Source organism: Rhea americana, unplaced genomic scaffold (assembly GCF_003343005.1).
Source record: "Rhea americana isolate MKP2758 unplaced genomic scaffold, rheAme1 scaffold_350, whole genome shotgun sequence".
NCBI classification, from domain to species: domain Eukaryota; kingdom Metazoa; phylum Chordata; class Aves; order Rheiformes; family Rheidae; genus Rhea; species Rhea americana.
In genome coordinates this window covers 46461-70056 of record NW_028186480.1, presented here as the reverse complement: position 1 = coordinate 70056, position 23596 = coordinate 46461, and the positions used below count along the sequence as shown (strand labels likewise).

At 37.7% G+C, this 23596-nt stretch overlaps 1 protein-coding gene across 1 annotated transcript in view; it reads left to right on the top strand.

Moving 5' to 3' along the window:
- Positions 1–23596, top strand: part of PTPN3 (protein tyrosine phosphatase non-receptor type 3) — a 164246-nt gene that overhangs the window by 98673 nt on the left and 41977 nt on the right. Inside the window, exons 12-14 of the mRNA XM_085311899.1 lie at positions 7965–8137; positions 14337–14471; positions 15989–16165. Of these exons, the coding sequence (XP_085168025.1) occupies positions 7965–8137; positions 14337–14471; positions 15989–16165 (485 nt within the window). The remainder of the gene's footprint in view (positions 1–7964; positions 8138–14336; positions 14472–15988; positions 16166–23596) is intronic.

The window sequence follows — 23596 nt, the reverse complement described above, 5'->3', positions numbered from 1 at the left end:
GTACACTGACACATGCAGCATGGGGAACAAACAGCAGGAGCTGGAGATTTGGGTGTGGTTGCAGAGCCATGATCTCATTGCAGTCAGAGAGACATGGTGGGAGAGCTCACGTGACTGGAATGCTGTGATGGATGGCTACGTGCTTTTTAGGAAAGACAGGCCAGGGAGGCGAGGTGGTGGAGTTGCTCTTTATGTTAGAGAACAACTGGAATGCATCAAGCTCTGCCTAGGGGTGGAGGAGGAGGAGGCAGTTGAGAGCTTATGGGTGAAGATCAAAAGGCAGGTTAGCATGGGGGACACTGTTGTGGGTGTCTACTACAGGCCACCTCACCAGGAGTTCCGAGAAAGTTGATGAGGCATCCTACAGACGACTGGAAGTAGCTCACGATCACAGGCCCTGGTTCTCATGGGGGACTGCATTCACCCTGACATCTGCTGGAGGGACAACATAGCTAGGCACAAGCAGTCCAGGAGGCTCCTGCAATGCATTGATGATAACTTCTTGTCACAAAGGGTGGAGGAGCCTACGAGGAAGGCTGTCCTGCTGGATCTTGTCCTTAGCAACAGAGAGGGAGTGGTTAGAGATGTGAAGRTTGGGGGCAGCCTTGGCTGCAGTGACCACGAGATGGTGGAGTTCAGGATCCTGCAGGAAAGAAGCAAGGCAACAAGCAGGACTGCAACCCTGGACTTCAGAAGGGCGGAGTTTGGGCTCTTCAGAGACCTCTCACGGGTTAAGGCCCTAGAAGGAAAGGGGTTCCAGGAGAGCTGGCTAGTATTCAAGGAACACTTCCTCCAAGAAGCGGTGCGTCCCTATGAGTGAGAAGTGCAGCAAAAGGGGCAGGAGACCTGCATGGGTGAGCAAGGAGCTCTTGGCCAAATTCAGACAGAAGAAGAAAGTCCACAGAATGTGGAAGAGGGGACAGGCTGCCTGGGAGAATTATAGGAATGCAGTCAGAGTATGTAGAGGTGCGACGAGGAAGGCTAAGGCCCATTTGGAATTGAGTCTGGCAAGGGATGTTAAGGACCACAGGAAGGGCTTGTTCAAATCCATCAGCAGCAAGAGGAAGACTAAGGAAAATGTGGCCCCCCTACTGAATGGGGCAGGGGCTCTGGTGACAGGGAATACGGAGAAGGCAGAATTACTGAATGCCTTCTTTGCTTCAGTCTTCGCTGCTAAGGGCAGCCCTCATAAATCCTGCAGCCTGGAGATAAGGCTAGACATCCACAAATCCATGGGCCCAGATGGGATGCACCCACGGGTACTGAGGGAGCTGGCGGATGTTGTTGTCAGGCCRCTCTCCATCACCTTTGAGAAGTCATGGGGAACTGGAGAGGTGCCTGAGGACTGGAAGAAAGCCAATGTCACGCCAGCCTTCAAAAAGGGCAAGGAGGAGGACCCAGGCCACTATAGGCCCGTCAGCCTCACCTCCATCCCTGAAAGGTGATAGAACAGCTCATTCTGGATGTCATCTCCAGACATATGGAGGAAAAGCAGGTGATCAGGAGTAGGCAGCATGGATTCACCAAGGGTAAATCCTGCTTAACCAATCTGATATCCTTCTATGATGGAATGACTGGCTGGGTGGGTGAGGGGAGAGCAGTGGATGTTGTGTATCTTGACTTCAGCAAGAACATTCTCCTAGATAAGCTCAGGATGCGTGGGCTAGATGAGTGGACAGTGAGGTGGGTTGAGAACTGGCTGAAAGGCGGAGCTCAGAGGGTCGTCACCAGTGGCGTGGAGTCTGRTTGGAGGCCTATGGCTAGTGGCATCCCCCAGGGCTCAGTATTGGGTCCCATCTTGTTCAGTTTATTCATCCCTGGACGAAGGGACAGAGTGCCTCCTCAGCAAGCTTGCTGATGATACCAAGCTGGGAGGAGTGGCTGACACACCTGAGGGCTGTGCTGCCATTCAGAGAGACCTGGACAGGCTGGAGAGCTGGGCGGAGAGGAACCTCATGAGGTTCAACAAAGGCAAGTGCAGGGTCCAACACCTAGGGAGGAATAACCCCAGGCCCCAGTACAAGCTGGGTGCTGACCTTCTGGAGAGCAGCTCTGCAGAGAAGGACCTGGGAATGCTGGTGGATGACAAATTGACTATGAGCCAGCAATGTGCCCTTGTGGCCAGGAAGGCCAATGGTATCCTGGGGTGCATTGGGAAGGCTGCTGGCAGCAGGTGGAGGGAGGTGATCCTGCCCCTCTACTCAGCCCTAGTGAGGCCTCATCTGGAGTGCTGTGTCCAGTTCTGGTCTCCCCAGCACAAGAGAGACATAGAGCTGCTGGAGAGAGTCCAGCACAGGGCTACGAGGATGATCGGGGGCTGGAGCATCTGCCCTCTGAGGAACAGCTGCAAGAGCTAGGCCTGTTTAGCCTGGAGAAGAGAAGACTGAGGGGGGATCTTATCAATGTGGATAAGTACCTGAAGGGAGGGTGTTAAGGGGATGGGGACAAACTCTTTTCCGTTGTCCCATGTGACAGGACAAGAGGCAACGGGCAGAAATTGAAGCACAGGAAGTTCTGCCTGAATGTGAGGGGGAATTTCTTTCCTGTGAGAGTGACAGAGCACTGGAACAGGTTGCCCAGAGAGGCTGTGGAGTCTCCTTCTCTGGAGATCTTCAAGGCCTGACTGGATGCAACCCTGTCTAACATGCAGTAGGTGACCCTGTTTGAGCAGGGAGGTTGGACTAGATGATCTCCAGAGGTCCCTTCCAACCTTACTGGTTCTATGATTAAGATGACAAAAGGCGGGTCCTATAGGTAGGTGCTCTGCTGTGTTTTTTAGCCTTTGCTGTTGTGGTCACTTCATACTCATTGTTCTTCCTCTTTTTTGGCCCCTCTTTATGTTATGGAATCCTTTCACCCTAAGTCTGTTGGACTGTGTCCTTCCCACTCAAGTTTTTTTTCCTTTACAGATTTGGAGAATAGGCATGTCTTCATCTCTTCTCCAGTGTTTAATAAATTGACATTTTTCCTTTTGCCTGTTAGCATCTACTACCCTTTTCTTTGATGCAGTATTTTCATGTCAGCTGCCCTGTAGAATGCTTCAGTGCAGTGAATCCACTAAATAGCTGCTGGGTCTGTCTAGGTGGATTTTGTTAGGTTGCACCTGCTTGTGGGGCTCAATTTTGAGAGAAAGGAAGATCACTAGAGAAGAGGAGAGCTCTGCAACTGAAAGAGAGGAGGCTGGAAAGGTAGTCAGTGCATCTCCTGCAGCGTGTAACATGGACCACTTTTGACGTTGGCAAAACAACCTGAAGATGGTTGAGACAACTGATTTAAAATTGTATTTACTGCTTAGAGTCCTCTTTATAGTTGTGTGCTTTTTGCAAAACAGTAATAATGCTAGGCTATTTATAGAGAAAAATCTTGGTTACAATTAATGTGTTTGCTGCTAGAAAATGAGTAGATGAACCATCTTTTGAGGGAGGAAAGGGAATAATCATGACATGAAAAACAACATGGAAATCAGTGGCTAGTAAATGTGGCCTAAGTACATCTTAATTCAGTGGAGGACAGAATTCAAATAGATAATGAAAGATTTATCTTAACTTTATTGTAATAAAACTTTATGGAATCTGAGTGATCATTGTAATAAATGGGTTCTTAAATTGGTAGGAGCTGTGTCACAAGAGAACCTCTTGACCCACAGATTAGAGTGCTGCTGAGCAACAGATTGGCAGGGATGGTCTTGGTTTTTGTTACCCAAAAAAGAGAGGATATTTTTCCCTTATCTTTTCAGTTGGGTGAGTATTTTGAAAGCTTGAGGCAGGGCTTTGTGGGGTATATACACATTCTTTRTTTTTAGGGCTCCTATGAAAACAAAATAATAGATGAAGATACTGTTAGTGTTTGCATACAAGGTACACTAAGCTATTTTCTCTTTTGAGAGACAGTATCAAAACCTGTCAGAGATGGGTCTGAAGGTTTTTGCAAACTGTACTTTTCTATTTCTGAAAATATTCTTTATATGTAAACTTATTCTGTTCAATGTATTTCACTGTAAGAAGAAATGAATGACTGGCAAACAGTTAATTTTACTAGCTTGTATGTGTAACTGGTTGCACGCTATTGTCTTTTCTTGCATTCAAGGATTAAAAAAATCAGTGATAAGTAGATTTATTAAAGTCTGAATATTTTTGTTCATATATAAAAGTATTGGCATACTAATGAATGGCAACTTCCCAAGCACCTGTAAGAATAAACACAAATAGAATTCCATCAGAGAGAATGATTAGTAACAATGGATAATAAAATAAATGAGTATACTTAGTTTTTTGTAATATGAAGGAATGAAGTATTAGTATATAACTACCTCTGTATTTGAGATCTCTTGAAATATTTGTATTCATGCTTAAAGATTTTATTGTTAAAAATTTAATTTCTCTTTATGGAGAGGTGACACATCTTTGAAAAGGGCAGGATTCTTAGTTTGCTCAATTAAATTTGTGTTAAATGAGGGCAGTTCAAAGCCCTTTTTTAACTAACATCCTCTTAAGTTGTCATGTTATTTTGTTTCATAATGTACTATGATCATGATACTGCATGTTGCATCATGCTTGAACTACAGAACTGTAGGAGAAATAAGGCTGGCAGGATGACCTTTTTACTGTTTCTCAGTAGATAGGAAAAAGCAGACTGGATGTGCTATTAAATCTCTAGGTATATTCCTCCTTGTCAGTTTTTGCTTGAAACCTAGGGAAGCAAATCTGCATACTTGTGGTGTTTTCATGGTGTTGCTTTGAGCAACCTGCTGTTGCAATGCAATGGCAATGAGGGGATAGCTGAACTACTCAGGGCTTTCCTCAGAACTGTGGGCCACTTGAGTGAGATGTGAGGGCACATGGCTGAGGTTATGTCAGTCTTTGGGTTTATCAGACTTTTACTTGGGAGTGTACAAGAAAATACATAAATGAAACTTGAATGGGAGGAAGATAGAAGAACATGGGGAAAGCAGAGCAGACAGGGTTTAGTAGGCTTTATTAAAGACAACAACATTACTATAATACTTTAAGGCCTTGTCATGATATGTAGATTGCTTTTCAAGATCTACAGAAAGTTATCATAAGCCATAAATGTGCGGTCCTTTGGGGCATGCTGTTTTTCTGTTGATTTATTCTACTGATTTTTCTTATTCTTCATCATTCTTCTTTGTGCCATTGTTCTGTAGAATTAACTTACCTGGCCATCCGTCATCTCTGCTGTTTGCCTCCTCTGTTACCCAGCCTCTGCCCCCAGTCTGCTAACTGGTGCATTTAATAGAATGTAGTGTTTACCCCTCTGCTGAAGAGGTACACAAGGGCTGGGAGACAGATAAATCAGTGAATATCTAATGTTCTGAAAGGCCCTGGTATCTAGGCTGAATGAAAGATAYGAGATTTAAGATAGGAATAGGAGCTATGCTGACTTACAAGCAAAGTTTTAAAGCTTCCGAAAATTGAACTTGATACTGGTTGTGCTTATGCAATGCTTATGAACACCTGTTTCTGCATAATAAGATACAATATTTGCTGTGCTGTAAGCACTTTGAAATTCTCCCTAAATGTCTCTGGTCTAAGTTTTTCTCTAATGCTGACTATGGACTAAAACAGCAAGATATTCACTTTAGCCACTTGTTAGATTTGTTTCCTTTACCTCAGTACCCAAATCTCTACTTCTCATTTCTTAATAATAATTAAAATTCAGTGCTTTTGGAACTTCATCTGAACAGGATGATAGACATTGTATCCTTGGATCTCACTGGAATTCTTTTCAACTTTAAAACTGTGCATAGATTTAATGGTCTGACTTGCAAGGTGGCCTGTCAGCGAGCAAAAAGATTTTGCAAACAAGATCATATGTTAATTAAAAAAAAATTGATTAAACTTTTGTGAAACTGCTGAAAATATTTATCCTAGCATAAGTCCGTATTTAAATTTTTAACACACTTAGCTTTTAAGAAAGTTTTGTGGCAAGTTGTGAAGAATGCATTTATGACTTTGAAAGCAAAATTCATTACTATATTCAAACCTAAATTTAAAAAAGAATTTAAAGGAAATATTAGGTAAGCTTAATTCCTTATATTTATGTGATGGATTTTCAGTATGATTAATATGTCCAAATAAACGAATTCTTATGACTAGAGATAGAGTTAAAAGACCAGTATTTCAACATGACAAAGATACTTGTTTCCTTTGATTTGTCTTCTGGACAAGTGTAAAATACTGAGTAGTATTCAGCTCTTGGAGTACCTAAGAAATGCCACTTACTATAAAATCTTTAAGCAGTTTTATATATATATATATTGCAAAAAGAAAAAATAAATAAAAGGTTAAAATTTCACAATGCCTGTGCACTTTATTTTATACAAGCTCTCTAATTAAAAGTAACTAGGGTTAACTTCCAAAGAGAGATTTGGTTCCAGTATGACGGACTCAAGTAATGAATTCTACTTCTTAAAAAAACAAAGACTTTTTTTGTTAAATGCTTTAAAAAGATACAAGCGAGTCATATAATCAAGGTTGTAATTAGTTAAACATTTTGCAATGTCTGTATAAAATCAAGGGGAAAATCCTTTTATCTTTTATAATTTTTTTTGGTTTTCAAAAATAGGAAATCTACTGCTAAAGCCATTGAACTTGTTATAAAATGATTTGCAGAATGTGGCATTGATCTCTGATACATGGCATCTGCAGAATGTTGCATAGAAAGAAAAAAATACAAGGAAACATTTTTTTTTCCAGCCAAAATGATCCAAAGGGGGTATTGCTTTGAACAAATGAAAGGACAGTACAGCTAGAAATCACTGTGGGATCAGAGTGGCACCTCTATTGTTGGACTGTATAATAAATGTTTTATTAGGTCTTGCTGGGTCCTTTTAGAAAGGCAGAACAACCCAGATCATGACTTTCTCCAAAGAACAAGCTGAAAAGATGGAGCTTTACTGGCATGATTGCCTGAGTAATTATATGTTAAGACATCAAAATTCAGTCCTAATTCAGACAAAATGTAAAAAGTATGTGAMATCACAAACTTCTTTTTCACTGAAATGTTGAGCTGTGATAGCAGTTAACTTGAGTCTCGCATTATCTTCCTTTGTCACATGTACTTTTCTCCTCCTTGCATTACATTTTTTTTTCTGCTTTGTTTGCTGTAATAAGATTCTGGGTTGGCTTGCTGAAGCTGTATCTACTGCAAAACCCTTTTGAGCACTGGGTCTTGAAAATAGCCCGTCAAGGAATGCACTTGACCAGGGAATAAATGTGGATGGCACACTATATTACACCTATGTTTTGTTTGCACTTTAATGCTGAGGTTGCAAGTTGAATTTGTACCAAGACATAAAATTAGGATTAGATTTAAAAAACAGCAGCAGCAGGTCCAGTCTTTCACAGTTGACCACCTTTTCACTAAAATGGATCACTGTTAGCATCTTTATCTTCTAAAAGACTATCAAGCAGATTTTTTGCTATAGCTCTTGGAATGTTTTGAAACAACATGATTAAATAAAAGCTATACATGGAGTACTTAAAATCAGTGGTTTGGAGGAGGAGGGGGTCCTTTATGTGTAGCATCGTTAATAAAATGCTTAAAAGATTTTTCTTTGTCATAGGGGATTAAGAACTGACCGGAAACTGAAACCATGTTTAGTTCTTTAATGTTATATATGTTTATTCGAAACCTTTTGAATGCTAGAATTAAGTATTTTCATTAAAGCAGAATTGAAAGCAATAAATTTATTTTTCCAGTATTACTCAAACGTTTAAAATATACATTTTGGAATTTACAATTTCATATAGTCATACAACAGTGAAAGAAATATTTTGACAGCCTCCAGTATTTCTTTAAAATCTACTGTATGTTTTTTTCTAAATGCAATTCGACCATTTATGGCTAGAAGTAATTTTATTGTTTATATAGTAGTTCTGTCAGTTTGTTTGTTGTACTTGATCTGCTTGTATATATTGAAACAGTATTTCTTACCATTACAGAATGAATCCAGAGAGCATATTGTTGCCTTCAACATGTTAAATTACAGAGCATGCAAAAATCTATGGAAGTCTTGTGTAGAGCATCACACGTTTTTTCAGGCAAAGAAATCACTACCTCATGAAAAAAAGATAGTGTCACACTATTGGACCTTAGGGTCTAGAAACCCAGCCAAGTAAGTATTATGAGAAAGCGTATTTTGCATTTTAATAAGGATGGGGTGGGGAAATCCATATCACTGGTGCCTAAAGTTGCAGTACATTCGTGGAGTTCAGTTCTGATCATCTGTGTCACAGACTTCATATAGACTGCTGGACTACTTAGTAAAATAAAACTTTCTGCTTCTGCAGCATGATATCAGTACAATTAAACATTTTTTATAATTACCTAAGAAATTATTTGAATACAAGTATGTTCTAGTGATACTGTTTCAACTCACTGTTTCAGTTTGAGAAACACTAGAAAGTAAAAGTGACGTAGCTAATGAGCAATAAGAATTTGCAGAACAGATTGTGTCTTGGACTGCTTACCCCTTGTGTAATTTACTTAAAGTATTAGGAATTTCGGAGTGAATGATGACAACAATCTGTTAATGAGATGTAGATGAAAAAAAATTGTTTTCATGCAGGTTTTGGAACACTATAGATTTTTAGGTGCTACTAATATTCATTATCTATGTTGCAGTCACTATAAGGACTGCAAATTGTGTTGTCCAACAAAACTATCTTTCGTATGCAGAATAGAATACTGCTTTTCGCAATGTAGGTGAAATAGTTCATACTAGAATTTTCCAAGCTTGCAAGTTAAGTGAGCTAGGACATGCAATTTCACAGAGGTGAGTAAAATTATGTCGCTTATAATAACCTATGCATCTTAACACTATTATAGTTAACATCAGTGATATATGAGGTTTATGGAATTATCAATTTCAGCTTTGAGGGATGCCCAATGCATACCTAAAGAGCGACCTGTTTTTGAGTTAGTGGACTGTAATTGCTGTTTAAATTTCTAGCACAGTGGGATGGCTTCCAACAGTTATTTTTTCACTACTTTCAACTTCTGAATATCTATTAGCTCTAAGTAATAAAGTTTATCTCACTATTCAAAGCATAATAGGAAGTATCAGATTCCCTCTCTGTTTGCTCTGATAGCTGTCAAAAAAAGACAATCACTTTTCTTTTGAATATCACTTTAACTGTAGTATCTGTGGATTCAAGAATATATCTTGTTTCTTCCATATGGGAAATGCAAATAGTTTGGTTTCAAATTCCTTATAAGAAATTTGCAGCTGATGAGGGAGAAACAATGCAGGATCCTAGTGCTGTTTTGAGGTTTTTAAAATAATGAAATGATTTTAGGATGCAGTTTTACCCAAGCTGGTCAAGAAGTTCTGAAAATCAATGAATAAGATAATTGAGCTACCTCTGATTCTATTTGAGAAGGTGCAAAAGGTCATGACTTACTGGCTCTAAGAACATGAACTATTTTGTGTCAGACCAAAGGTCCCTCTATCCCAACATCCTATCTGCAGGTCAGGATTAAATGCGTATTAGAACAAGGCATGCAAGTGAAACTTGTTTTCATAGAGTACTTTCCAGTTGCTTATGACTTAAGGACTTCCTGATCCAGAGGTGATGGCTTTAGATCTTTTTTTTCATGAATATTGCTGAATAGTCATGATACCACTGAACTTTGAACACTTACAGTATCTTGTGACAAGAAGTTTTTGCAACTTTATACATTATGGAAGATCTTCAATTAATTTCCATTCTCTTAGCTAATTAGCTTCATTTAAAGCTTTCTTGGTGCTTCTGTGTGATGGTAGACGAATGTTTGCTTCTTAATTCGTTTGTGACCCTTAGCACTGTCTAAACCTACCCTTGTCATTTTTCTTAGAGATGAAAACTTTTTAGTCTATTTAATTGCTTCGTATACAGAAACATTTTTCATACTTTTGATCATCCTTGTCAGACTCTTTCCAGTTCACCTCTACTTTCCAATCACATGATTGGAGCGTGGTGGTGCCTGGATGAGTTTTTCCTAGTGTTCAAGATACCACTTTGGTGTTGCTTCCTAATTTTTAATTCTCTCATTGACTTCTGCTAGTCATTGAGCTGGTAGTTTTATAATGATACTTAAGATCTAGATCACTGAAGGTGATAATTCAGATCCTGTCACTTTGCTATGTGAAGTTAGATTTGTCCTTTCCAATATGCACCAATTGGGTGATAACCTCATTAAATTTCATCAGTCAGTTTAGTCACTTGATATCATAGAATCAAAAAATCAATAAGGTTGGAAGAGACCTCTGGAGATCATCTAGTCCAACCCCCCTGCTCAAGCAGGGTCACCTACAGCATATTAGACAGGGTTGCATCCAGGCCAGGTTTGAATATCTCCAGAGAAGGAGACTCCACAACCTCCACAACATGGATCTACTGGAGAGAGTCTGTCACAAGGCTACAAAGATGATCAGAGGACTGTAGCATCTGCCCTGTGAGGAACAGTTGTGAGGGCTGGGCTTGTTTAGCCTGGAGAGGAGAAGACTGAGGGGGGATCTTAACAATGTCTACAAATACCTGAAGGGAGGGTGTCAAGGGGCCAGACTCTTTGTGCCTGCTGCCTCTTGTTCTGTTGCTTGGCACCACTGAAAACTGAACCATTCAGTTCCACCTGAATATGAGGAGGAATTTCTTTCCTGTTAGAGTGACAGYCCTGGAACAGGTTGCCCAGAGAAGTTGTGGAGTCTCCTTCTCTGGAGATATTCAAAGCCCACCTGGATGCAACCCTGTCTAACATGCTCTAGGTGACCCTGCTTGAGCAGGAAGGTTGGACTAGATGATCTCCAGAAGTCCCTTCCAATGTCAACCATTCTGTGATTAAGCCTGTAAACAAGACTTCAGAATATAAAGTAAGAGCTGTGGGTTGCTTTTTCTTTCTTGTAAACAAAAAGCGCTACAGTGCAAAGCATATTTGAGGCTTAGTACAGGCATGAAGAACATCCACATCTATGTAAAATTGAGAAATTTCAGCTCTGTAATAAACTCAGGATTTTCATGATCTCTTGCACAACAGAGGCGTACTAGCAACTTCTGAGTTATGCTTTTGACTTTCATGACTTTGTTCTGAAATCTGTTTGCTGTGTAATAGGCTGTAATTAGCAAAGCACTGTGTGATGCAACTCTTACTTCAATACCATATTAGGCCAGTAACATCTGTAAATGTAGTTTGAGTCTGTTTCTAATATGGTTATTTATCTTCGATCATCTTTACAGTGAGGGCAGAGGATATGAGAGTTTTGTAACTATTTTCTTTGCCAAAGGGACATCCTTGCTCCTCACTGGTATGTAATATGGAGCTTAATATCTTTTTCAAGATAACCGTGTAGCGTTTCCACCTCTGTTAATAGCTTCTTTATATACTGGCAGTTATATACAGGCATAAGTATGGGACAGACCAGAAGTCCTTTTAGGCTAACATCTAGTTGTCTGTAGTGACCAAAGGGAAATGCGCAAGGAAGTKTTTTCAAGAGGCAAGAGAATGTAATTTTTTCCCCACATACTGTATCTCAGCCACTCGTTATTTACAGCTCAAGACTTAGTGAGGCAAAGGTGGTTTCTCTAACTAACAAATTGCGTTTCCCTGATAAGAAATCCCATAACCATACACTTGAGGATGAGCAGCTTATCTCTAGGCTTGCCCTGTAGAATGCCATGTGAAAAAATTTGTATAAAACTATCTATTTAGACTTGGATCAACTTCAAAAATTTATTTCATTCTGTATAATTCTGTTGGTAAGTCTTCTGTTGCTTTTCTAGCTGAGGTTCTGGTTTTGATGCCACTCTTGTGTTGCCTGCTTCTTGTGACAAGAAACAGACTTGGGGAATGTAATTTCCCTTTGCATGTCAAATCTCTCTGATGGTTTATTCCTGTAAGTAACACACTACCCACATGCAGCTTCCTTCTGGAAATGGAAAATCGATTTTGATTGCTGAGGCAGCAAATAGATGGTTAAAATACTCGTGTTCAGTTTAGTTGTTAGTGAATTGTTACCTCATTATGAATTTTGACAGGAAAGGTTTAGAATATTTTGTGTGTATTTGAATCACGTTTATCAGGCACACAGTTTAGTGCTGACAGAACATGCTGAATTTCCTGTTTTTTCCCCTCTATTTTCTTAAACACAATTGGCTTAAAAATAACTCTCAGAAAGGGTTATTTTTACCCAGGTCACCTTTGTAATTACCGTTATAGCAGGGACTAACGAACAGTTTTATTGCCGGAAGCGAAGGGCAGCAAATGGTTCTGAGAGAAGCACAAGGGAGTTCTTTAAACCATCTTTCCTACCAAGCCTAGTTGTGTCAAGCTATAAAGATCTCTTAACTACATCCTCACAGTGAAACTTTCTCAGGCACTAGTCTATGCTGTGAATTCGTGCTTTTATGTAACTTCTGCAAATGAGATGAAGGTCATTAGTGGCTTCTGATTGGTATTTGTTGTGAAGGTCACAGATCACCTTTTGGATGATGATAGATTCTCTAGTAGCTGAGACCCACAGCCCTATCTATGGAGGAGACATGGCAGCCCTAGAGTTAACCTAATGCTAACCAGGAACTGAATTTACTGGCTTAGGTTTGTTAATAAGCAGGTCTTCAGCTGTTGGAGCAAAGCCTGAGCAAGTCACTGTGCTAATATGAATACAATCTTTTTTTTTTTTTTTGTCCTCATAGGTGACAAGCCTATTTGTTATCTTAAGTGTTTCATGCACTGATGTAAGCACTAGTCATGGACTCATTATTAGGAAGTTTTTAAGAGAAAACAGTTGCAAATTTAACAATGAAATTGAATCCCCATTTATGTCTCAAGCTGGAGAGATAGTGGAAAATAATTTCAGCTTTTCTCTCATAGCTTCTTGGCAACTGAATGCAGTCCTGACCTGGTTGGTTTCATAATGATATAACACATCTTGATTAAATTCTTTACTGTATCTCTTAAATAGGCTGCTTTCTCCTTATGCAAGAAATAAGCACACTTAAGTACACTTCATCTTAAAAGGCTTCCATCAGTAAACTCACCTGTATAATTTTGTCAATTTCCAAGTAATTAATTTTTTATCAAATATAAAAGACTGTAATCAATCAATTTATTCTAATTCAGCATTAACTGTTTTGCTATTTTCTACTAGCCACTAGAACTCTTGTCAGTCTGAGATTCAGGCCAGAGCTATTAGAGTGCACATGGCCTTAGTTTCAGTAATAATGTGAGCAAATCAAATTGTGCAAAATGGGTAATAGCCATGGGTTCTGAAGAAGATTAGTCTAAGAATTCAGCTACTGGAATTCAGGAAATCCTTGCTTTCCAATCATGTAACATTAAGATAGCTTTTTGTTCGTTTCAAATGCAGCAAATTTGTATTTCTCAATAGCAAACTTAACATTGCCTATGTTTGGAACTAATCCAAATCACACTCATTACCTCTGTATAATTGTCAGATTCCCTTATTGTTCTAGCAACTTTGTAGTATTGTAGGAATATCTGTCTTCACAACTTGCTCTTAAATGCACATCACCATTGCAATGGTTACTGAAGAGAGAATTTTCTTCTGATCCTGCTTGACTCCTTGACACAAAGTATATTAAGAGCATATGAGGCTTTCTTCTGAAAGGAAGAAAAATTAATAGCTGTGTGACCAACTACTGTTTAAAAATCTATTTTTTTAAAAAAAGAAATCTCCCACAGAAAATAAAAAAACGCTTTCACACAGTGCTGAGAATGAGGAACTTGGTTGTGTTAATATGTCAGTATTGTTTTAAGTGTTATTATTTAATAGCTACAACTTGAACTGGAATATGTCTTGGTATGTATATGTTCCATTATGTAATATCTGAAGAGATGTTTGAGTTAAACTCCTGAAAGCATTGCCTAGATTGCTAGCCTTAGCTCTACATAATTCCCACTGGTTTAGAGGACATCATATGTAAATAAACGTTAGAGAATTGGCCTGTTATGTGTTAGGCTTAAGGTGATAAAATTACTACCTTTAATAAAAGCAGTATCAGTATTTAAAATTGTGGCTTATTATAGCTAATAATTGGACTGTGCTTGATTTGCAAATGAGTTTGATTTGCAAAATAAGGAAATAAAAAACTTGCAATTTGGGTATGAATTTCTAAATTATGAACATACTGCTGATATGAAGAGAATGTATCATGTTTTTCTTCTTGTGGATTCTATGAAGCCTTTTCAGTTGTTTAGGCTATGAAAGGTTAAGTATGAAGTATGAAATTGACTTCAAGCATATTTGATTTCATTTTAAGTTTTCTATGCAGAAAAATTCACATCAGGTTTTTATTTTTATTTCTATTTCTTTTCAGATCTGTAAACAGCCAGTACTGCAGAAAAGTTATAGGTGGGATGGTTTGGAACCCATCTATGAGGAGATCCTTATCTGTTGAGCATCTAGAGACCAAAAGCCTTCCTTCTCGATCGCCTCCTGTTACCCCTAATTGGTAAATCGAGTTTCAGCCTTTTCCTTACCTTCCAGACTACTATCTTCTCTAATTATGTTCCTTAGCAGACTAATTATGTAATATATACATATGTCTTTAAAGATTATTAATATTTTGATAATATATATGATAGAACAACAGTGAGTTGTTATCTCAACTTTAGCAAGCTTTGACACTGTCTGCCATGCTATTCTTGTATCATACTGGGTTACAGTCTGGATGGACCAACATACAAGTGGGTAAAAAATGTGATTGGATGATTTGGCTCAGGTGATTTAATGGGTTGTACTTTGCCTGGGAGCCAGTAACAAGTGGAGTACTGCTAGGGTCTGTCTTGGGACCTGTGCTGTTTAACATCTTTATCAATGACCTGGAGGAGGCAATAGAATGCTTACTCATATAGTTTGCAGATGGCACCAGACTGTAGGTGGGGAGCAGGCAATAAGCTTGAGGACAGGACTGCTGTCCAAAGGGACCTTGATAGTCTAGATAAATGGGCCAACGGGAACCTTATAAAAYTGAAAGACGTTCAAAGTCCTGAGAAAGAAGAATGCCTTGCAGCGGTACTAAGTGGGGAGCAATTCTGCAGAAAAAAACACTTGGGAATATTGGTTATGCAGCAAGATGAACATGAACTATCAGTGTGTCCTGGCAGCAAAGACAACCAGCGACAACCTGACTGCATTATCAGGAGTGTAGCCTGATCAAGCATCAAGGTTTATACCCCTTTACTGGGTGTTTATTACCCCCAGCACTTGTTAGACTTCATCTAGAATACAGCATTACATTATGCCTTCCCACTTCTCCCCAATATGAGAAAGGCATTGACAAAACCTGAGTAAGTTCAGCAGAGAGCCACCAACTACCACCAAGTGCTGGAGCACTTGCCCTGTGAGGAGGGCTGAAGGAACTGGGCTTGTCCAGCTTGAAGACAGGGCTCCAGAGCAGTATTTACAACGAAGGTTTTGAGAGGAGGAAGCCAGACTCTTCATAGTGGTGTGTGATAGAAGACAGTAGTCAGCAGGCATTTTCTGAAACAAGAGCAGCTTAGACTACACATAAGGAAAATCTTCCTCACTTTAAGGGCAGTCATACCAAGTTGCCCTGGTTGTTCAAGAGAGGTTGTGCAAGCCTGCATCTTTGGAGGTTTTCAAGACCTGACTAGGTAAAACCATGAGCAGCCCAATCTGACCTCATCTGTGAGCCTGCTGTGAGCACAAGAATTGGACTAGATGATCTCAATAGGTCCCTTCCAACCTGAATTATCCTATGATTTTAACTTTAAGAGGTGTGCATATTGTTTTAGAGGTTTAATGTAGTGAACTTGTATGTATGTTCATATATATACACACCATACAAAATGTTTAAAATTTGCTTATTTAAAATGATGTATTTGTTGTTCAAAGTGAGCTCTATTGGCATCTCATGAGGATTTGGGGACGTAAATTTTTGAAAAAGTGTTCCAAGGGGTTCTGACCTACCAACTGATGTTCCTTTTTTTTTTTTTTTTCCCTAAGGCGGAGTCCTAGACTGCGTCATGAGATTCGTAAACCGCGACATTCATCTGTAGATAACCTTACAAATGAAATTACCTATATTACTGAAACAGAGGATGTTTTTTATACGTACAAGGGCTCTCCAACATCAAAGGATAGTGATTCGGAATTTTCACAGAACCGTAGTCCGCAGAGGAGGTAAGGGCTTCTGCAAAACAAGTCATTGCTCGTTTTGATTTAAATAAGAACAGCTGTAGTATAAAAGCAAAGTAGGTGATAATCAAGAGCTTAAATAGTTTTATGTTTGGCATAAGCTTAATTTTGATGAATAGCTAAGCTACAGCTGCTGTGATACAAACTGACATTAAAAAACAGCTAACCCCTCACTTCGAAAAAGCCTTAGTAGAATGAGAAGTTTCAAGACTTACTTCTTCACATCTGTAAAATCCTGTCTCCCACTAGCTTATGCAACCCTTTTCTATCACAAGCTTCTGCTATTCTTCTTGGGAGGCCTTACCGAAATCCTTAGAGTTCACTTATATACCCAGTTCAGAAATAATAGATGCATTAAGTCCTTGTCCAACAAAGTCATTAACTGATCAGTCTCAAAAACGGAATGGAGCTACTTCAAAATTTTCAGCTGCAGAGAATACCATGTATTCTTTGTGATGTTATGAAGGGAAAATGGCTTCTGGTGATCCCTAGTAATTGTAGGGCGAAGTGTGCTTTGAGAAACAATGTATTAATGGAAGGTGATGTGAATCACCTACCTCAGTAACAGTGAATATACACATGCATGCAGACGTGTGCCCTATTACTAGCTGTAGCTTTAAACTGAATTTAAATGTGTTTCATTGCTTTTTCAAGATGGAAGTATCGTTACTATCTTGCAGCAAAAAGGTCATGCATACTTGGAATTTGTCATTCTGTTCTCTGAAATTTTATGTTTTTCTAGGCTTCTGCCTGGATGTCAGGTGAACATTAGGACTAGCAGTATCAGTAATGGCTAAAATAATATGTAAATGTGATGTTTCAATATGTTATGAATAGTTATAGATAGGAAGTCTTGTCTTTCCTGTGTTTTAAGATTTATGGCCGAATTATACATACTCAGAAGTATCTTGTGAATAGGAATTGCCGGGAGACTATGAGAGCGGAAGATGTAGAAAGAAAACAAAGTTGCTACTCAGTGTGCTGTGTAGACTGTGTCCTGCCTTTGTTCTTCTATTCCAGTTAATATATTGCTGTTTTTCTTTTATTTTCCTTCTTTTCTTCTCCTGCAGTTTCTTCCTTCCTGTTTCACCTTTTCTATGCCAAATGAGAGGGAGTGGGAAAGCTTGTTTTATGGTATTTCTCAGACAGTAAAAATAGGATGTTCTCAATTTGAAAACAGCACATTTTAGTTTTTTTCTGACCACTAAGTGGTTGTACTGTATCTGAGTTGTATCACTGTGGAGATGATTACTGTTATTACCTTACATAAACCTAGTTTTACACGAGTCTCATCTCCAGCATTTTCCTGATTTCTTGATATGTTTAAGTGTCTAATGCTATGCAGATAACTGAAAAACTGTTTGCAGTATTTATTTAATTTATTTAAATTAAAGGCATGTGTTTGGGGAGGAGTAGAATGAATGATCCTTTAGCTGTTAGATTTTTGTGAAATAAAGTGGTCATAAATACTACTTTAGCAATTAAGCTGATATAGTAACCATACAGATCGAAAGAATGTTACTTCTCTACACTGAAGTTTTCAAGAGTTTATATTAGTACATATTCCAATTTATCATATTCCATTATCTGTCATTACTTAGCTCTACTCCCTCTACTGAAAGATGTAGAGTAAAATCCAGTATGTATCTGTAGACAAAAATCTTTCTTTCACTGAATGCTTTATTGAAAGAAGAAAACTGAATCTCTCAGCTGAATCTGTTCTGTTAGGGAAAAAAAGTAACTTGTATGTCTTCAGAGTTAAAAACTGACGAGCATTTATCCTAGACTCTTGGCTTAAATCAAGAATATTTAGATATTAAATATAAAACATTTCACAGTGTACTGGTAAGCCTTTTAAAGCTGTGTTAGCATTTTTGTTCTGCTGGTCTCTGATAGATGTGAATTGACATAATTGAAGCGTGGGTAAATACTGAAATTGCAAATCTTTTTCCTTAAAGGAGGGCTGAGAGTTCTGCTAATATAGTTTGTTTTAGGTGGTGTAGATGGGTGTTTTTTTTACCATTTAACTTGTTATTTGAGATTACCACAAAGGCCCTAGTTAATGCTGATTGTCATTAATGGATATCTTTGATATGAAAAAATTCTGAAACAACAGTGGAAGGTTGCTAGTGAACAATTGAAAGATGCTCACATTTAATGCCTGAATTATGTCTCATATCAAAATTTTAAGTATATTCATGCAATAGTATATTTATGTCGCTTTTAGTTTAATCTATTTTCAGATCAGACCTGTGCAAGGTGTGGTTAGCACAGACTATAGCTCTGCTCTATTTTTTCAGGTTGCCATGAACATTTGATGGGTGGGGAGAAAGGGGATGGTATTGTTTTCACCTGTTTCACTTCAGGCCCAGGGTAGTGTCTTAAGTTCTTTTCACCAAATGAACAAGTCAAAACTGTGATATACTATGGTAGTACTGTGGTGGTGGGGTTTGTTTGTTTTTAAGATGTACAGATAAAATTCATATGACAAAACTCGTGTACTTAAGGCATATTTTGAATTTTGGTGGATATTGGAATTTTAAAGCTAATGTTGATAGCAGAACACATGCACCTGTGCTTATTTCCCTGTAAATATTTTCTCCTGATAATACCAGGCAGAATTATTATCTTAATATCTGATTTTCTTCCCTACTGTGTTTAATCATTTAAGGAAATCAGTTTGTCTTTTGTTCTAGAAAACAGTACACATTTTATAGAAGAAGTTAATGAGAACGGTTGTTATATTTTAGTTTGGAAGAGCTTAAACTGTATCAATTAAGTTTATCTTTCTTTGTTTCTCTAAATACATAGCACTGTATCAATACATCATCACTTAGAGCTGTATTTCCTTTTAAATACTTTATGTATTGGTACTGGAGACAGGGGCCAAGAATATTTTGTTATTTGATAATTGTACTCTTTATCTGAAGAACACGATGGTGGTTTTAAATTATGTACTTTGTGTGAACATTCTACCTTCTAACTGAACTTTAGGAGGTACATCATACAGGCTGTGATTTTTTTGAAAAAATGGAGAAAAAAGGAAGAAGGAAACTTAAAAATTAGAGTAAATTGTAGGTATATCTACACTACAGAAGACCAGGGTAAGCTTGTGAGTTCTTTGTTGCTGTGGCTAGGCTGCTTCTGCTGCCCAAATTATCTAAGGAACTCCATGTTCAAATACAATTTGTAGCCCAGATGAGATCAAAGGATAGAGTTTTTTCTCAAATTAGACCTTATAGAAATGATTGGGGCCATTTATTACGTGTGGATTATAACCAAGAAATTGCTCTAATCCCAAATTAAAAATTATTAAATACAGAGCTTTGTTCACAGGGAATGAATAGGTTTGCCTGTCTAAGCCAGGTCATCTCAAGTCGCAGCTTACAAAAATGGTCACCAAAGACAGTGCTGGAGAGCACTTAAAGAAGACTTTAGTCCAGGGTTTTCCAGCCTTTGTGAAGCAAGCTTTACTGTCACTTTTCTCTTCGATGCCATGCTGTTATCCATCTCATCTGGCTATTACAGCTGTTGAAAAATTAACATGATCAAACCCATGGAGTTCACATTGGACCATCTGAAGTTTAATAGACTGCTTTGCATGTCTTGCCACACCTCTTACTATTGCTGTGTCTCACTAGTTCCGAACAGGTAATATAGTCTGTCTTCTGACGATATGTTGAATTCACTGTGTCCAAACCAGTCTTGAAAGTTCTTTAGATTTTTTTTTAACTTACTTGTCCCATACCTACATATGTACATACCTGCTACTACTATTATTTTGTCTTTTTAAAATGAATTTGAAAATAATGTCCATGTAAAACATATTAATTAGTAAGTATACTTGTTCGGTGAATGTTTTCATTAAAATTGTCTTTCCCTGGTCTTCAGCTTCACTGAAGCATTGCTGCTACGTACTACATTTATTCTATCAGGTTACATATCTTCAGAAGTTCTTAAACATTGAGTACATTATGGAGGAGTTATGAATATGAAGGCTTGTGGCCTTTCCTTTAATATAAAGAATAAATTATTTTATGCTGATAAAATTTTCCTGAAGTTATCTCCTCTGAAAAGCTGTTTTAACTGGGGGGAGTTAGGGAAGCAGCTCAATGATGTTTGTATCTTACCAGCAGGCTACTTGGCATCAACCCATCCTGACCATCTACTGTCCTGATAGTTTGTATCTTAAAATAGAGAAGCTTGCTTTTGTCAGAAGCATTTTCCTTTTAATGTAACAGATTACAAATAACTAGCAGTGATTTTAAAGACAGGCAGATGAAGATGTGCAGGGAATTATTCTTGTTATCATTTTTCCTTTTTTAACCTGGTTTGGTGGTTGAAGACTACAGCTATTGCAGTCTTCCTTCCTAACGGTCCTGCTACAGCTTCCACATCTGGAATGTAGAAGAGTGGATCATTGCTGTTGAATTCCCTCCATGACATTAACACGCTATATTCACTACCATGTCATATGAGGTCAAAAGGCTACAGTAAAAATTCAGTAGAATGTCATATTAAATGATATAATGTTGCTTAAAGACCAGTTTAGGAAATTCCAAAATCTCAGATGTAAGCAGTAACCTTCAATTTTAAGTTGACTTTAACTGGAGTATTAGGCTGATTACATTTTGGAATTGTGTAAACTGTAATTGTGCATACTTGACCTTGTATCTGATGTTGGTAATTTTTATCCTGAAAAACTGCACTGCCCATCCGCAATGCCAGATCTGTTTCTCAGCTTTGACATCTTTTAAGAAAGATACTTAACTATTTCTCTGATGTATAGGAGATACCATTTTAGGGTCCAGTAATCAGTGGTTAGGACCACTGTTAGGACATTGTAGGACCCTTGGCTACCATGCCACTAGAAAAACAGAACAACTTTTGAAAGCAGTAATACACACTACCTTAAAGTAAGTAAGTAAAAACCAAAATAACCGAATATGCATATTTGGTTATCTACAAGTTTTTATTTTACATTAAAAATCTGTGGATTTAGATTAATAATAGTTAGATTAATAGACTAAATAACACTAGATTTGTAGATTTAATGTTTTGATAATACAGAAATTAAACACTTAACCTTAAAATGATGAGGTCTAAGGCTTGCCAAGAAGTAAGTAAAGGCAAGTAAACAGGAGTATTTAAGGAGCTTAGAACTTTATTCTCCCTCCATGTTCCTTTCCTCCCTTTCTCACTGTACTGGTATTTCCTTAAAATCCCTGGTGCATGACATATAGGTATATGTGTACTATGACATATAGATGTTGCCACTTGCAATGAAATGAGATAGAACATTGTTCTGTTTCATGCTGTTAACTACAGAGAATCCAGCCACAGGAAGCTGCATGTCATTTTAGCCAGCAACTATGAAACATGAAGAGTGTCCTTGACTCATTTCATGCCTGTAGATTTAAGTTTTTAATCCAGGTTTCTTGGAAGACCATGCATTGTTACGAACACCTACGCTTGCCCCTTAACTGAATGTTGTATCATCATTCAAGTAAGCTGGTGCTTCTTTCAGAAACAAGCAAATAARGGGTGTTACAGAAACAAGTGAGTTTTTCCATGGTCCAAAGTATTTTTATTCACGTTAACTTCTCTGAGACCAATCTTTCCATTGTAGGAGGAGTAGAGTTTATTTTGGGGCTTGTAAATTCAGGTTCTATGGGTTTATGCTTTTAATGTGTTTATAACATATATGTGTTGTGTTATGTTGTATAACATGTTACATAATATAAATGTATTAAATATTCATGTAGCATAACAGAATCACTTGGAGCATTAGACTAGGTGTTACTTGTTCTTTTAATGCTTTTTTTATTTCATGCTTTTTTGAACACACTTTTCTGAGTGGAGAGAGTTCTTGTTAATAAGAATATATGGTTTTAGACAAGGGCATGTATTAGCTACTCTTTTAAAGAAAAAATGAAAACTAAATTCTTGGCTTGAAAAGTAACTGTATAAAACTACATGGAGGTCTTTGTCAGTTAAACTGTATTTGATTTCTCCTGCTTACGTGTAACGAAATAAAGTGACGTCTATTTGATTTGGAATAGCAGACTCTATAGGAACATAGGTGTGTGTGTGTGGTGTTTTTTTTTTTTTTTTTTTTTTAGAATAGACTCTAGTGTAACAGAAAAATTTATAGCTAAAGTTTTGTGTTTAATCTGTGTTTCAAAAAGATCATTGTAAACCACAATTCAAGGAGAAGAGGTACAGGATCACTCAGTAAGCAAAACTGACAGATGAGGGCCTTATGGATCTAGTATTTTTATTTAAACACATGCTCTTAGTTAATCAGAGATAAATATAGTTGGTTATTCATAGATGTGAGCATATGATGTAGGAGGAGAGATTGAAGGTGGGGGAATAGAATTTTTTTGCCTTCTACTGCCAACAGAGGGTTATAGAGAAGCTGGAGGCAGACCATTCTTCAAGGTACATGGCCCAGGTTGCAGAAGGGGACTTGCTAACAAGATACAAGATGGGGGAAAAAAAATCACAGTGAGATTGGTTAGGTCCTGGTAGAGGCTGACAGAAAGGTTTTACAAAATTCTGTGCCTTTCATGTGAGCTCCTTGTCATCATTCATGTACTTCAGTCTTTCTGGAGGAAAATGACCTTTCGGTACTAGACAATACATCTCAGAACAGTTTTGTTTCATGTCTCTTAACCTTATCTTTCTATCACTTGCCATTTTCACCACCCTTATCAGCTGCAATGTGCTTAAACTTCTGAGACTTGTCTATAGTCTTTTTAATTTTTTAGTTCATATTGGAATAAATGTAGAAATAAAAAGCTTTTGATGGACCTTGATTTGAGATGTTATACTATAAATCTGTTACTCCCTTCATGAAAATTTCCATTTTTTTGTCCTCCTTTGATTCCATTTCTATACCTGTTTAATTAAAAAAAACCCTTGTCTTTAACTAGACAGTATAAAATGCAATTGAATTCTGTCCAAGCCATTGTGAAATGAAGATCAACCATGTGAAAAAAGGTAGGAATACAACAACTTCAGAAATCATGACTTCAAATTATTATTGAAGTGTTTTTCTTTTTTGTGTTCTTGCTCAACCCATTTCTTCCTTTTTTTTAAGAATATTACTAATAGACTTTTATGAGACTTACTGTGCTCTTCATAAAATATACTGTTTTCACATATGATTTGCTTACATGTATACCTTTTATATATATATATATATATACACATATATATGTATATCCTTATGCAAATGTTTTTCCTCACCAGTTAAAAAAAATCCCTTTCCATCCAAAAGGAGTGATCTAATGTCTAACTTTGGGGTATAACTGACAATTGAAATAATGTTAATTTACATTTCTTGTTTTACAAGATTCACAAATTACAATTTCTTGTAATTGCACGTCATCTTTTTCATCTGTTGTTAGT